Consider the following 13,990-nt stretch of genomic DNA (forward strand, 5'->3'; position numbering starts at 1 on the left):
CAAAATGCCACCATGTCTAAACAAGCACTTCATTGCAGAATCTCACTACATCCTAAAAAGCGAGCGAGGCCAGTCATTCTCTTCCAACCCCATTGCGTAACCTTCTTGGAATGACCCTGCGTTTCATGAGAAACGCATTTCTGGCGCATATCTACCGCAGGCCTTATGTGACGTAATGTGGAGTTCGCTGAAGTCGTGCGGTTTCGGCATGGTGCCTGCGATACTTTTGCTGGCGGTGAGCTCGGTAGCAGCATCGTGGCAACTGGTGTGGATCAAGCGCTGGACCGACGCCGCCAGCGTCAAAGGCGATCCAGGTGACCCTGCTTGGATTTGGGGACTCGCCCTGCTTTCGGTAGGAACGGGTAGGTACCAGAAGTTGCAATCCTCCCAGAGTAGTGTCTTAGGCGCGAAGGTGAATGCAATAAAAATCATACGACTGTTTACGAGTGTTCAATACGAATGTTCAAGGGTTTATTAACTGTGATACGGGCTACGAATTTTCGCTGCCGGCCTAAAGCTCGCCAAATTGCTTGGGATCCTAAAGTTCCTGCATGACATTTAAGAATCGCGATGCAGCGGAAAACGCCAGCGCCGCCGCCAGCTTCTGAAGGGAAAGGCGAGGCGTGACCGCGCAACGCACAAATTCCGCACTACTGCGGCTGCATTTCGAGTGTCGGTGGCGTGCGTATGCCACGAAAGATGGGGTTGGGAGACGCAGAAAAGCACAGCAAACATACTTTAATTAACCCAAACTCAGAACACATGTAAACTACAACACCATGAAAAGATACCAGCACCTGTGCCACCTACTTAACAGTGACTAAACATGTCCCTATTGCCGGCCACGTCAGTTCTTGGCGCTTTCTACTCGAAACTCAGGCAAACCTAGCCTATGGCTGCGCACTAACAGAAAGGAGCGTTCTTAGACTTTTGGCGTCGCACGTAACATCCGAGTCCAATGCGTGTCGGATGTTCATCGTAGTCTGTGTTATCGCCGACTCCGTAAACGTTCCTGCCTTGGTGTTAGCCAGTCAACTAGTCCGTCTCTGATGCCGGTGTCCCGAACTCCGTCGATGACGTGGTACCTCGGCCCCACTGCTCAGGCCTAACTCCTGGTTTCTACGCTACTTCTTCTCCGAGTGCCGACGAGACGCCCCGGCACTGCCGTGAGAAGCTGCAGCAAGTCCAAGGAGCCTCGCTCGAACGTCGCCGAGGTCGACGGTCACACTCTGGATAGCCAGCGTGACAGACTTGACCGAACCTCCATGGCTCCCGTCGCCAGTGCGATGCTGACGCTACCATCTTCTTGCCCCAGAGCTATGTCAATAATGCCAACTCAGCGCCGCTTGTCTCTCGATCACGGCTCGGGTAACGCGCCTCGAGGGCTCGTGCCACTCGGACGTGCCTATCGCCCTCTTCCTTTCTTTCTGCTCCGCATTTCTCTTGCATGTGACAGTGCACTCGGTGGGTTCCGTCGCCCGTGATACATGAAAGGCAGCACTATCTGGTGGTGTTGCGGGGAACCGAGCTTCACATCATGCGACGAAATTCTCTTCTCTCGTTGCTGGAAGCACCTCCTACCTTGCCAACCACTAAGCCTAAATCGACAGCGAGAAACTAAGGATAAAGCTAGGAAAAGCTAACGCTCTAAAGATAGGACTCGCAACAGCGCTCTTACCCATACTTTTCCTTCCCTCCTTTCTGAGCTGAGATATAACGTTTAACGTTTGTTAGCAGGTGAATAGCGGTCACTCGAGAATGATAAACTAGTACATGTGTCAATGCCCCCCTCTGATATAGCATCGTTCCGTCGCTGCGAAGCACTATAGTGAAAAACAAAAGTAACCGTAGCAAAAAAAACAAAGTCCCCAAGTTCATCAGCGGGCGTAGAAAAGCTTACGACGCATCACGTAGACGGTTTCAGGTCGGGCGCGGCGCCGCTCGGACGGCGAGATGCCGCCTGGCACGACCTCATAGTCGAGTGCACCCATACGTCGGATGATCTTGCAAGGTGCGAAACAGCGTCGAAAAAGTTTCTAAGTCCTTGTCAGCGTATCGGGGTCCAAACCCAAGCATAGTGCTGGTGCTCTACGTAGCGTCGGCTGTCCGTCCTTTTTTGGCTCTTGATGCGGGTCAGTTGTTGTGCTCCTTTGGCATGCTGTAAATAAGCGTCGACATCGATATTCTGCTCATTGGTAAAATGAGGCAGCATTGTACCCACGTCGTTGTCAGGTTCCTTCCGGAAACCAGCTTGAATGGCGTGATCCATGTTGTTTCATGCACCGCCGCGTTATAAGCGCAGGTTACGTAGGGAAGGACCGCATCCCATCATGTTTAGACGTCGACGTACATAACTTCTCGGCGAACGTCTTTTTCAGGTGCTCTGTAAGGCCATTCTATTGCAGGTGGTAGGCGGTTGTCCTGCGGTGATTTGTATGGCTGTATTGCAGGATTGCTTGAGTCAGCTGCGCCGTAAAAGCAGTTCCTCTGTCGGTGATCAGGACATCTGGGGCACCATGTCGTAACAGGATGCTCTGGACGAAAAATTTTGCCATTTTGGCCACGGTACCTTTTGTGTGGGGCTTTCGTTTCGGCGTAGCGGGTAACATAGTCGGTAGCCACGACACTCCGCTTACTCCCGTATGTTGATGTTGTTAATGGCCCGAACAAGTCAATACCGATCTGTATTTAAAATGGGTAGATTGGTTGCAGCAATACCACTGGCCTTTTTGGGGTGTATTGCATCGCTGGCAGTATCGTTATGTCCTGAAGAAGTGGACAACGTCGACGGTCAGGCACACTCAGTAATACTTTATTTGTATCCTCGATAGTGTACTAGAGAATCCGACCTTCCCAGCGATCTGATCGTTATTTAGGGTGTCTAGAAGCTCTGGACGCACTTCTGAGGGCACAAGAAGGGATAGTTGGCACGGACTGTTGACATGTTTTTGCGAGCACGTTGTTTGGCACGCGAAATAATGGCAATCCTAGCCTAAATGTCCTAGGGACAACGTCGGTGTTGCCTTCCAAGTACTCGACGAAGTGTTTTAGCTGCGGCTCTGTTCGGTGCTCTTCAGCGTAAACCACCGCGCTTATTGTTCCGGAAGGCGTCGTCATGCTCGTCGCCTTGCAGCAGCGGGTCAGTGGCGTCGCGTTATCAGTCGTCATCAGAGTTCTTCCGTCCCGGCCTGCATACGAACGACGGTGATGTCAAATTCATGGAGTCTGAGACTCCGCTGTGTGAGACGTTCTCAAGGGTGCTTTGAATTACCCAGCGCAAGCAAGGCATGGTGGTCGCTTACGACTTTGATGGGCCTGTCGTATATGTAAGGGTGGAATTTCATGGTAGCCGAAATGATGGTAAGGCATTCTTTTTTCGTCGTTGAAGAATTGCCTTCTGCTGTCGACAGCGACTGGCTACCATAAGCAATGACCCTTTCAAAGCCCTATTTCTTTCGAACTAGGACTGCGCCGAGGCCTAAACTTCTTAGGGAGGGGGTGGATTTAAATGTCGGTGTCGTCATGGATGTACGCGAGTACCTGTGGTGACTGCGCGCGTCCTTTGAGCTCTTCGAAAGCATTGATTTGCCGTGCTTCCCACTTGAACTCAACGTCGGATTCTGTAAGAAATGTCAATGGTTCGGCGATGCTTGAAAGGTCTCCCACGAACTGCCCGTAATAAGCGCGTAGGACAAGAAATCTTCGCATTCCCTTCTTGTCGACGGGCTGTGGGAAATCACCAATGGCAGATGTCTTCTGCGCATTAGTATGGACTCCATATTGGATGATGTCGCGGCCCAGAAATAGAAGCTCATCGTACGCGAAGCAGCACTTTTCCGACTACAGAATGAGCCCTGATGATTTGATAACTTCTAGTATTGTCCCAAGACGCCTAAGAGGATTGTCAGAATTCCTCTTGAAGACAACGATCTCATCCGAGTAGAGGAAACAGGTTTGTCACTTCAACCCTGCTAATACTGTGTCTATCACGTGCTGGAACGTTGGAGGCGCCGATCACAGTCCGAATGGCATAACCTTACAGTCATAGATGCCGTGCGGCGAGGTGAATGCGGTGTTCTCGTGTTCCCTCTGGCGGACTTTTATTTGCCAGTAACTAGTCTTCAAATCCATCAATCAGAAATCCTTAGCGTTGTAGAGACGGTCAAATGCGTCGTGTATCTGTGGTAACGGGTATACGTCCTTCTTTCCGATATTTTGCAGCCGGCGATATTCCACGCAGAAACAATGGGTTCCGTCCTTTTTCTTCCGCAGGCCTACAAGAAACTCCCACGCGCTCTTTGAAGGCTTAATGATTTCGCCGCGGAGCATTTCATAGACTTGTTCCGTTATGGCTACTCATACCCGCATGGAAACTCAGTACTGGCTCTGACGGAGTGGCCGAGCACATTCTTCAGTCATTATACGATGCTTAGCAATTGGTGTTAGTCATATGCTCGACGACATCAACAATCAGCGTTGGTATTGTCGGAAACGACTTCTGACTTCGAATCATGCGGTGACCCGAGCTGATGTCTAAAATTTATTCGAGAAATATGCCCATCGGGGTTAACGCGACAGAATCCGAGAGGACAAAGGCATTGCTGGTTTCCAAAATTTCGTTGATGTATGCGATCGTCGTGCACTAGCTGAGCTCTTTGTACTCCGGGCTGAAGTTTGTGAGTATCACTTTCAGTTTTCCTCCATGCAGGCGAGCGAATTCTCTTGCGACGCAATTTTCACGGTTAAGCCGTAGACGTTGGTCGTTTTCAACGACGCCTTATACATACCTGATGTTTTGGTACCAGTGGAAATGATGATACTGCAGCGAGACGGGATGCACACTTCATCTTCAAGCACACTCAAGGCATGGTGACTCAAAGAGCTCTCCAGCGATATAATTTGGTCTTCGGATCGTGTTATCGACTTGGACTTCGGGCCGATGATTGCTTCGTGTTTTCTCAGCAAGTCCAGGCCGAGAATTTCCTTGCGCGTGCGCTGTTGAAGGATAACTAAGGTCGCATGAATGGTAATTCTTGCTGTTCAGGTTGCAGTCGGCGTTATCACGTGTCCTTTAGTCTTTCCCATTTGAAGCCCTTCTCAAGCACTCTACTTTCCTCAACACGGCGACAAACTGTTCCTTGCCGACAGAGAAGTCGGCTCCTGTGCTGACTAGGGCAGGGATGTTTTGGCCATCGATACAAATGTCTAGATCGGTGGTTCTTGGCCTTGCATGCGGTTAGGCGGTGGCATCGGATAACGGCTGCGTCCTTGATATCCTTGATACGTCGGGTGGTCAGCTCTTTATCGACGTATTCTTAACTTTGGTGCTTCGTCAGGATGGTGGCGTGTCAATGCTATGTTGGCCAGATAGATCTTGAACCGCCATTGACAACAGCATATGACTTTCGCTATTTCGATGTGCAGCAATCGCACCTCCATCGGTTGCTGCTTTTAGTTTCCTTGTAAGGGCTAAGGGACCTGCCACGGATGGAACCAGTGTATGGTCGGTGTTGTGCGATAGGTAACGGCCTGCTGACGGCGAACGGAACGGTCGTCGACGGGTCCAATGACTGCCGTCGAGGTATTCTACGATACCACGAGGCTGTGAGCCTTGCTGTGAGCGCGCCACGCTCACAGCAAGCCCTCGTAGCCCCATTGATGGTATGGGCATCAGTGGTAGACGTAGCCGACTTCTCCGCGGTGATAGAGCAAGCTGTGGTCAGGAGCGCGCCACAAGTCTGTCTTCCTCTGGACATTGCGCGGGCTGACAGGCGGACAGCCTGCCAGTGGCGCCTGGAGACAGGACTGAGGCGTTACCGGCGCAGGCGCGAAGGACGGAGTTGATGTCGGGCGACGGGCGCGTAGCTCATTCCCTCAGTCTGAGGCTACGTAATGACCCTAAATAAAATAAAGGTAGCGCCATCTCCTCTCTCCTCCTAGAGTCACTGGAAAAAATTTCAGAGTACCGCAAAGGTCGGGATTTGACTGGCAACACTGAGCGCCCACCGCCATTTCCCTTCCAAGCCGACTGCGTCGCGGGAAGGCCGCCGTGTTGGAAGAGCTTGATATTCGGTGACACATCGGGTTGAGTGTTTACTGAAGTACAAATGCTTTGTGCCCGGAGATAATGGTTGCTAAGAACGAAAATAAAATGTTATTCTGTGCGAATTAATGCAGCCGGCGGTTGTTTTGCACGCCGATCGTGTTTACTGCTGGAACTGTGCTACGATTGTGGGCAGCAGCTTAGCGCTGCTATCGGGAGCCTATGCACGCGTTTTTTCCCCTTCCGTGGAGCGAGCTACGAAGGAAACATTGCATCACTTAGAGCCGCAATGAGGCAAGCTTGTGCTATTGGCATGAACATCGTGGACCACCGCCGGCTTCCATTCAATGTTTCCATGCATGACAAAACTAACACCTGACAGTGTCACAGGCACGTACTTTCATTGTATAATTTCACAAGCTAAATTGGATACATTTAATTTAGTTTGTAATCGAATACCGCGCGTTCTGGACTCTGCCGGGCGACTTCGTCCAACACCACCTAGATCTAATCTAGGTGGTGTTCCTTCGTCCGCCGTACACGCACGACACAAATGCGATTGCCGTGTGCGCACCGGTGTTTGGCCGTGATTGTAAGACGATCTGTGCACAGCAGGTGTAAAAAGCAACTTCGATGACCATTTTGCGCACTAAATCTAGTGGAAGGCCAATATGGGCCATTTGCGTGATTACAGCTACGTATATGTACTTCTGTACACTGATTATGAGCGAGAGTTTGCTATATTGCGATTTATGAACGCGGCTGTCTAGTGCGTTCATGCGCGACTACTCTTCTCAACTTATTTATGACTGTTTTCTTAGACTGCCAAGATTTGTTGCCTGTGTAAAAAAATAAGATAGGAACGCCCGCTGGTCACGCAGCACTTTTTTTTTCTAAGTTACCTGGGCGATGTATAACGTTCTTGTGCTGTTAGAGCGGTTTATGTAAGATGCATAGTGACAGAGTGAAACTAAAGCTAATGGGTGTTCTGTTGTTTTGTATTTCTTGTTATGCATTAAGCACAACATTATTTGGGTATGCACCCACCCGCCGTGGTTGCTCAGTGGCTATGGTGTTAGGCTGCTGAGCACGAGGTCGCGGGATCGAATCCCGGCCACGGAGGCCGCATATCGATGGGGGCGAAATGCGAAAACACCCGTGTACTTAGATTTAGGTGCCCGTTAAAGAACCCCAGGCGGTCTAAATTTCCGGAGTCCTCCACTACGGCATGCCTCATAATCAGAAAGTGGTTTTAGCACGTAAAACCCCATAATTTAATTTTTAATTCCACGTCTTCATAAAAGCTTTCGACTTCCTGGTCATCATGACTGGACGTAGAGGCGTAGACTTGTACTACCTTCAATTTGTACCTCTTATTTAGTTTCACAACAAGACCTGCCACCCTCTCGTTAATGCTATAGAATTCCTGTATGTTACCAGCTATTTCCTTATTAATCAGGAATCAGACTCCTAGTTCTCGTCTCTCCGCTAAGCCCCGGTAGCACAGTACGTGCCCGCTTTTTAGCACTGTATACGCTTCTTTTGTCCTCCTAACCTCACTGAGCCCTATTATATCCCATTTACTACCCTCTAATTCCTCCAATAACACTGCTAGACTCGCCTGACTAGCCGACGCTCGGCTTTGCAGGCTTGCGTCAGTTAACTGAATGAATGCATGCGCTCCCGTAAGAACCCTGGATCGGAGGCCGCCGGTGCCTGGTTGATAGAACCTCGGGCTAAAGCGTTGGCAGCCTCGTTTCCAGGATTCCCAGAGTGGGCAGGCACCCATATGAGCTCCATGTGGCGGCGCGGGTGTGCAGCGAGGGAGTTCAGTATGCGAAATGCAGGGACGTGAACTCTCCCACGAGCAAAATTTAGTATCGCAGTTTTAGAGTCCGATAATATATACCGCGACTCCGTGCGCGTAATAGCTAGGGCAATGGCGGCCTCTTCAGCCTCCTCGAAAGTGGCAGTTGGGGATATGTGAAGGGTGGTAATCTGTTGTAGGGAGGGGTTCGTGATGGGCAGCAACCGCGTCCTCACCTGTGCATGCGGCATCCAGCCACACAGCATCCGGTTCCGTGCCATAGTGTTTGTGGAGCGCCCGTGGGCGAGCTCTGCGGCGGGGTTCATGGTAGGTGGCATGCATGTTTTTAGGGAGAGGTTTAATACGAAGTTCGCGGTGAATGTGGCGGGGGACCTGGAGCTGCGTGGGATCCGTGGCTTGTATCCGCGCGACTCTCTCGAATGCTAAGTAAGCGTCGAGAACACAAAACGCGAACCTATATCACCACAAGCAGCGGTCGCGTAGAGGTAGAACACCCGCCTCACGTGCAAGAGGTCCGTGGTTCGAATCCCGGTGCCGGCAATTTTCCACCGGATTTAAAAAAAATCCGCGTGTTGATAAAATTGCACAAACAGGCCTGGAGTGTGGCCTGATCCCGGTGACCAGAACCGGTAACGCACTCCCTCACCAGAGCAGGATTGGCCACCCTGGTGCAGTACTTGGCCACAACCTCCTATATGAACACAAAAATCAAACCCCGGCCCTCAGTCCCCAGCAGCTGCGAAGCAACTGACCACGGCGGCGGTCAGACCTGCGACGCAGTAGAGGGTGCTAAGAATCACTGGCTCCGGACAGGCCGCCATTGGAATATGAACCTCGCAACGTTTAACGCTAGAACGTTATCTAGTGAGGCGAGTATTGGAGGAATTAGAGGGCAGTAAATGGGATATAATAGGGCTCAGTGAAGTTAGGAGGCCAAAAGAAGCGTATACAGTGCTAAAAAGTGGGCACGTCCTGTGCTACCGGGGCTTAGCGGAGAGAAGAGAACTAGGAATCGGATTCCTGATTAATAAGAATATAGCTGGTAACATACAGGAATTCTATAGAATTAACGAGAGGGTGGCAGGTCTTGTTGTGAAACCTAATAAGAGGTACAAAATGAAGATTGTACAGGTTTACGCCCCTACATCCAGTCATGATGACCAGGAAGTCCAAAGCTTCTATGAAGACGTGGAATCGGCGATGGGTAGAGTGAAAACTAAGTACACTATACTAATGGGCGACTTTAATACCAAGGAAGGGAAGAAGCAGGCTGGAGACAAGGCAGTGGGGGAATATGGCATAGGCACTAAGAATAGCAGGCGAGAGTTATTAGTAGAGTTTGCGGAACAGAATAATATGAGGATAATGAATACCTTCTTCCGCAAGCGGGACAGCCGAAAGTGGACTTGGAGGAGCCCGAACGGCGAGACTAAAAATGAAACAGACTTCATACTCTGCGCTAACCCTGGCATCATACAAGATGTGGACGTGCTCGGCAAGGTGCGCTGCAGTGACCACAGGATGGTAAGAACTCGAATTAGCCAAGACCTGAGGAAGGAACGGAAGAAACTGGTACATAAGAAGCCGATTAATGAGTTAGCGGCAAGAGGGAAAATAGAGGAACTCCAGATCAAGCTACAGAACAGGTATTCGGCTTTAACTCCGGAAGAGGACCTTAGTGTTGAAGCAATGAACGACAATCTTGTGGGCATCATTAAGGAGTGTGCAATGGAAGTCAGTGGTAACTCCGTTAGGCAGGATACCAGCAAACTATCGCAGGAGACGAAAGATCTGATCAAGAAACGCCAATGCATGAAAGCACCTAACCCTACATACAATTCTACAGTGCTAGAATAGAACTGGCAGAACTTTCGAAGTTAATCAACAAGCGTAAGACAGCTGACATAAGGAAGTATAATATGGATAGAATTGAACATGCTCTCAGGAACGGAGGAAGCCTAAAAACAGTGAAGAAGAAACTAGGAATTGGCAAGAATCAGATGTATGCGCTAAAAGACAAAGCCGGCAATATCATTACTAATATGGATGAGATATTCAAGTGGCTGAGGAGTTCTATAGAGATTTATACAGTACCAGTGGCACCCTCGACGATAATGGAAGAGAAATTAGTCCAGAGGAATTCGAAATCCCAAAGGTAACGCCGGAAGAAGTAAAGAAAGCCTTGGGAGATATGCAAAGGGGGAAGGCAGCTGGGGAGGACCAGGTAACAACAGATTTGTTGAAGGATGGTGCACAGATTGTTCTAGAGAAACTGGCTACCCTGTATACGCAATGCCTCATGACCTCGAGCGTACCGGAATCTTGGAAGAACGCTAGCATAATCCTAATCCACAAGAAAGGGGACGCCAAAGACTTGAAAAATTATAGACCGATCAGCTTACTATCCGTTGCCTACAAACTATTTACTAAGGTAATCGCAAATAGAATCAGGAACACCTTAGACTTCTGTCAAGCAAAGGACCAGGCAGGATTCCGTAAAGGCTACTCAACAATAGATCGTATTCACACTATCAATCAGGTGATAGAGAAATGTGCGGAATATAACCAACCCTTATATATAGCTTTCATTGATTACGAGAAAGCATTTGATTCTGTCGAAACAATAGCAGTCATGGAGGCATTACGGAATCAGGGTGTACACGAGCCGTATGTAAAAATACTTAAATATATCTATAGCGGCTCCACAGCCACCGTAGTCCTCCATAAGGAAAGCAACAAAATCCCAATAAAGAAAGGCATCAGGCAGGGAGATACGATCTCTCCTATGCTATTCACAGCGTGTTTACAGGAGGTATTCAGAGACCTTGATTGGGAAGAATTGGGGATAAGAGTTAATGGAGCATACCTTAGTAACTTGCGATTCGCTGATGATATTGCCTTGCTTAGTAACTCAGGGGACCAGCTGCAATGCATGCTCACTGAGCTGGAGAGGCAAATTGAAGAGTGGGTCTAAAAATTAATATGCAGAAAACTAAAGTAATGCTTAACAGTCTCGGAAGAGAACAGCAATTTACAATAGGCAGTGAGGCACTGGAAGTCGTAAGGGAATACATCTACTTAGGGCAGGTAGTGACGGCGGATCCGGATCATGAGACGGAAATAATCAGAAGAATAAGAATGGGCTGGAATAACCAGGCTGATGATGATGACGATGATGACTATGAAGATGGTGATAGCTGGCAAGAATCAACAACCAGGGCGCGATCACAGCTATAGCTCGGCGCGTTTCGGTACTTGGCCCATTAACGACGCGATAAGCCAAAGTCACAATGATCGTATGGTCGCGGGTTCACCGAGGAAGTTTGTGTCGGCCCAGATGTCGGGGTCGTTGCCGAAGAGGCCGCCGTGGACGAACTACAGGGTCCCTCCTCGGCGCTGGCCGCAACGCGACGCTGGTACTCGCGATACCAGCACGGTCGACGAACGGGCCCCAGCTGCGTTCTCGGGGAGATGTCAGTTCGGCCGGGTGCTAGATCAGCGCTTCCGCACGGTTGGCGCACGGGTCGTAGCCGCGCTCTTCGGGAAGCGTCGGTCGGGCCGCGGCGCAGGAACGGCGCTCAGCAACGGTCAGCGGGGCCCGGATTGTGCGGCAGGCCCGGGCCCTCTCGCCTGACCGGCCAGTCGGCTGCATCCACAAGTGGACATATCCCGAACAGTCCCGTCCCATGGAATAGCAGGGCTGCCTCCTTGTCGCCAGTCTTCCGAGTCCCCGCAGCGCACCCGCCTCGCGCTTGTCTTCCCTTCTCCCGCCACCTGTCTGCTATTATCTTTTCCGGGCTCGTTTCTCCCAGGGACTGTGTTGCAGTCGTCGACCCGACGTCTCAACACAAGTCCGACGTCGAAGGCATCATCTCGCAGTCTGTCACAGAAGGAGATCCGATAGTTCTCTGCAGTTTAATAGTGCACTTAGGGTGTGAAAGCTAGCTCTTTCGATGTTTCGTTGGTAGGGTGGGTTAATAGATTTTAACAGAATGAACATGGCATAGTAGTCCATTATGGGGACAGTGACTACTCCAGCACATTTCTCTAGGTGTGTGTTTCACAATACATGGTCTTTTAATGAGTGAGATCCGCACGGAACACATCTGATGGACACGGTTATTGACGATCTAGGCCATATCGTGCACAGAAGCTGGTGTAATTGGAGCAGTAACTATCATTGGGCTTATTAATATCTATGTTTATGTCACCGCGGATGGGAACTTTCTCATTTTCGTTTGCAGTGATGTTAGAGATAGCATCTAGTTGGAAACAAATATTGGCGGAAAAAGATGATGGGAGAACGATATACTCATCCAAATATCGTGTTTCTGCTGTTAGCTGAAAGGAAATACTTACCCGATTCTGAAAATACAGATTCGACATTAGGGCAAACGAAAGAAAGACCATGGCGACGGCGATATGGCTGGTTATCTTGGACAATTGCGAACCACGATACCGAACTTCTTTACAGACACGTACTTCCATTGTGTATCCGGGCATACCAAACAGCTTGCTATCAGCGTTTGTCACCCATATTTATGAGAGGCAGATGATACTCAAAGGGTTATTTAAAATAGAAAACAAGTATATCATGTTATCATAGTACTTTGAGAGGCTACGTCTGGTAATGTTTATCGGGGATTTATGGGTGAGACCGATGTTATTTAGTGAACATTTTAGTTATTCTGAGGAGTAATACATTGTCTAGAGTGTTTATATGATGAGGTATGAAAAGGTTTGCGCAGCCACGAGGCAAAAAGTTGCGCGTGTTAGAAATGACGTGCGCGCCCTTTGATGCGGCACTCGTGCGACGATGTTGATTTCCCCTTGTTGAGCAGGCAAACATTTGTTGTCTCTTGTTAAGTGGTCGGTAATAAAGACCTTGGTCTCTGCAGATGGAGGGAAGCCTGGAGTGGTAGCGTTTAGTCGTGCTTTCTGGGCTTTGCTTACGAATTCAGCCTGTTTATTGCGAGAAGAGAAGCGTGCTATTATATGTTTACCATTATTCGCAGGGAGGCGGTGTACAGTTTCTAAGTCACATGGTGCCACAGGGCAGCCAATCTTGCCTATTTGTTGCAGAACCGCGACACTTCCCCGCGACAATTCTTCCCAAGTTTGGACGGCGTATCCCTCATGTCGACGTTGTTTGTACGAGAATACTGCTCGAGCTCCGCTACCCTTTTAGCGATCGTTTCGTTTTATTTCGTGAGCATTTTGTTCTCTGCACTCACAGCGTAACATTTTTCCTTAGATTCTTCGTATAAGTGGTTGATCATGCGCAAACTTGCGCGCATTTTCGTGATTTTTTACGGAAAGGTGTCAAAGTCGCGAGCAAGTTCTGCATTACTAGGCATCGCTAAAAACCGCGCGAGTAGCCTTCGCAGCCGCAAGTGTAACCAAACAGAAGCGGAAAATGCCGTATAGAAGCGAAAACTAACCTGCGAAACAAAAAAGTATGGCCTAGCAGCATTTCCTTGTTCCCACGGCTACTGCTGCCGGTGAGAATGTCAAGTAATTTAATGTCGCGTGCGTGAGTAGGCTTTCGTGTTCATTCTCTTTAGCGTATGCTGAAAGGACTCTCAACTTTTTTTAAAATCAATTTTAAGCAAGATTCGTAGTTTCTATATGTTTTTATTGTTTATCGGCTATCCAAATACGGCGTGGCTTCTATGAAACAAAGTTTCCTTTCGTCGTTAGCCTAGGCGCGAGCAAAAATATGAGTGCTATTCTTTTGTTCGGTTAGCCTTAGATTCGTCTGCTAAGTTCAGTTACTATTTTCTTTTACTTTGGCAGTTAAGGGGTGAAATATGCTAATAGTTTGGAAAATGTTAGCATTATTTCAATGTTTAGGTGATAACTATTACGCACTTCTATCATATTGCAATAGGTGTGTTCTCAGCAGCACCATTCATGCGTAACGAGGCCACGGCCCGAAATTAGAGCACTGTAACCTTTCAGTTTCACGAATGCTTTAAGTGTGTTCGATAATACTGATCTACAATAATACGTCAATATGACATATTGTATAATACATTCACTTCACCAAATTTTCAGTTTATTTCCCGTTTCACCAGTGTTGTCCGCGATGCGACAGTACTCGTAATTCTATACTCACC

At 49.0% G+C, this 13,990-nt stretch overlaps 1 protein-coding gene across 1 annotated transcript in view; it reads left to right on the forward strand.

Moving 5' to 3' along the window:
* The first annotated feature begins 208 nt into the window (after positions 1–208).
* The window catches only part of LOC142558263 (ATP-binding cassette sub-family C member 3-like), a 150,533-nt gene continuing 136,751 nt past the window's right edge, over positions 209–13,990 (forward strand). Inside the window, exon 1 of the mRNA XM_075670420.1 lies at positions 209–362. Within this exon, the coding sequence (XP_075526535.1) occupies positions 209–362 (154 nt within the window). The remainder of the gene's footprint in view (positions 363–13,990) is intronic.

Source organism: Dermacentor variabilis, chromosome 9 (assembly GCF_050947875.1).
Source record: "Dermacentor variabilis isolate Ectoservices chromosome 9, ASM5094787v1, whole genome shotgun sequence".
Classification (NCBI taxonomy): domain Eukaryota; kingdom Metazoa; phylum Arthropoda; class Arachnida; order Ixodida; family Ixodidae; genus Dermacentor; species Dermacentor variabilis.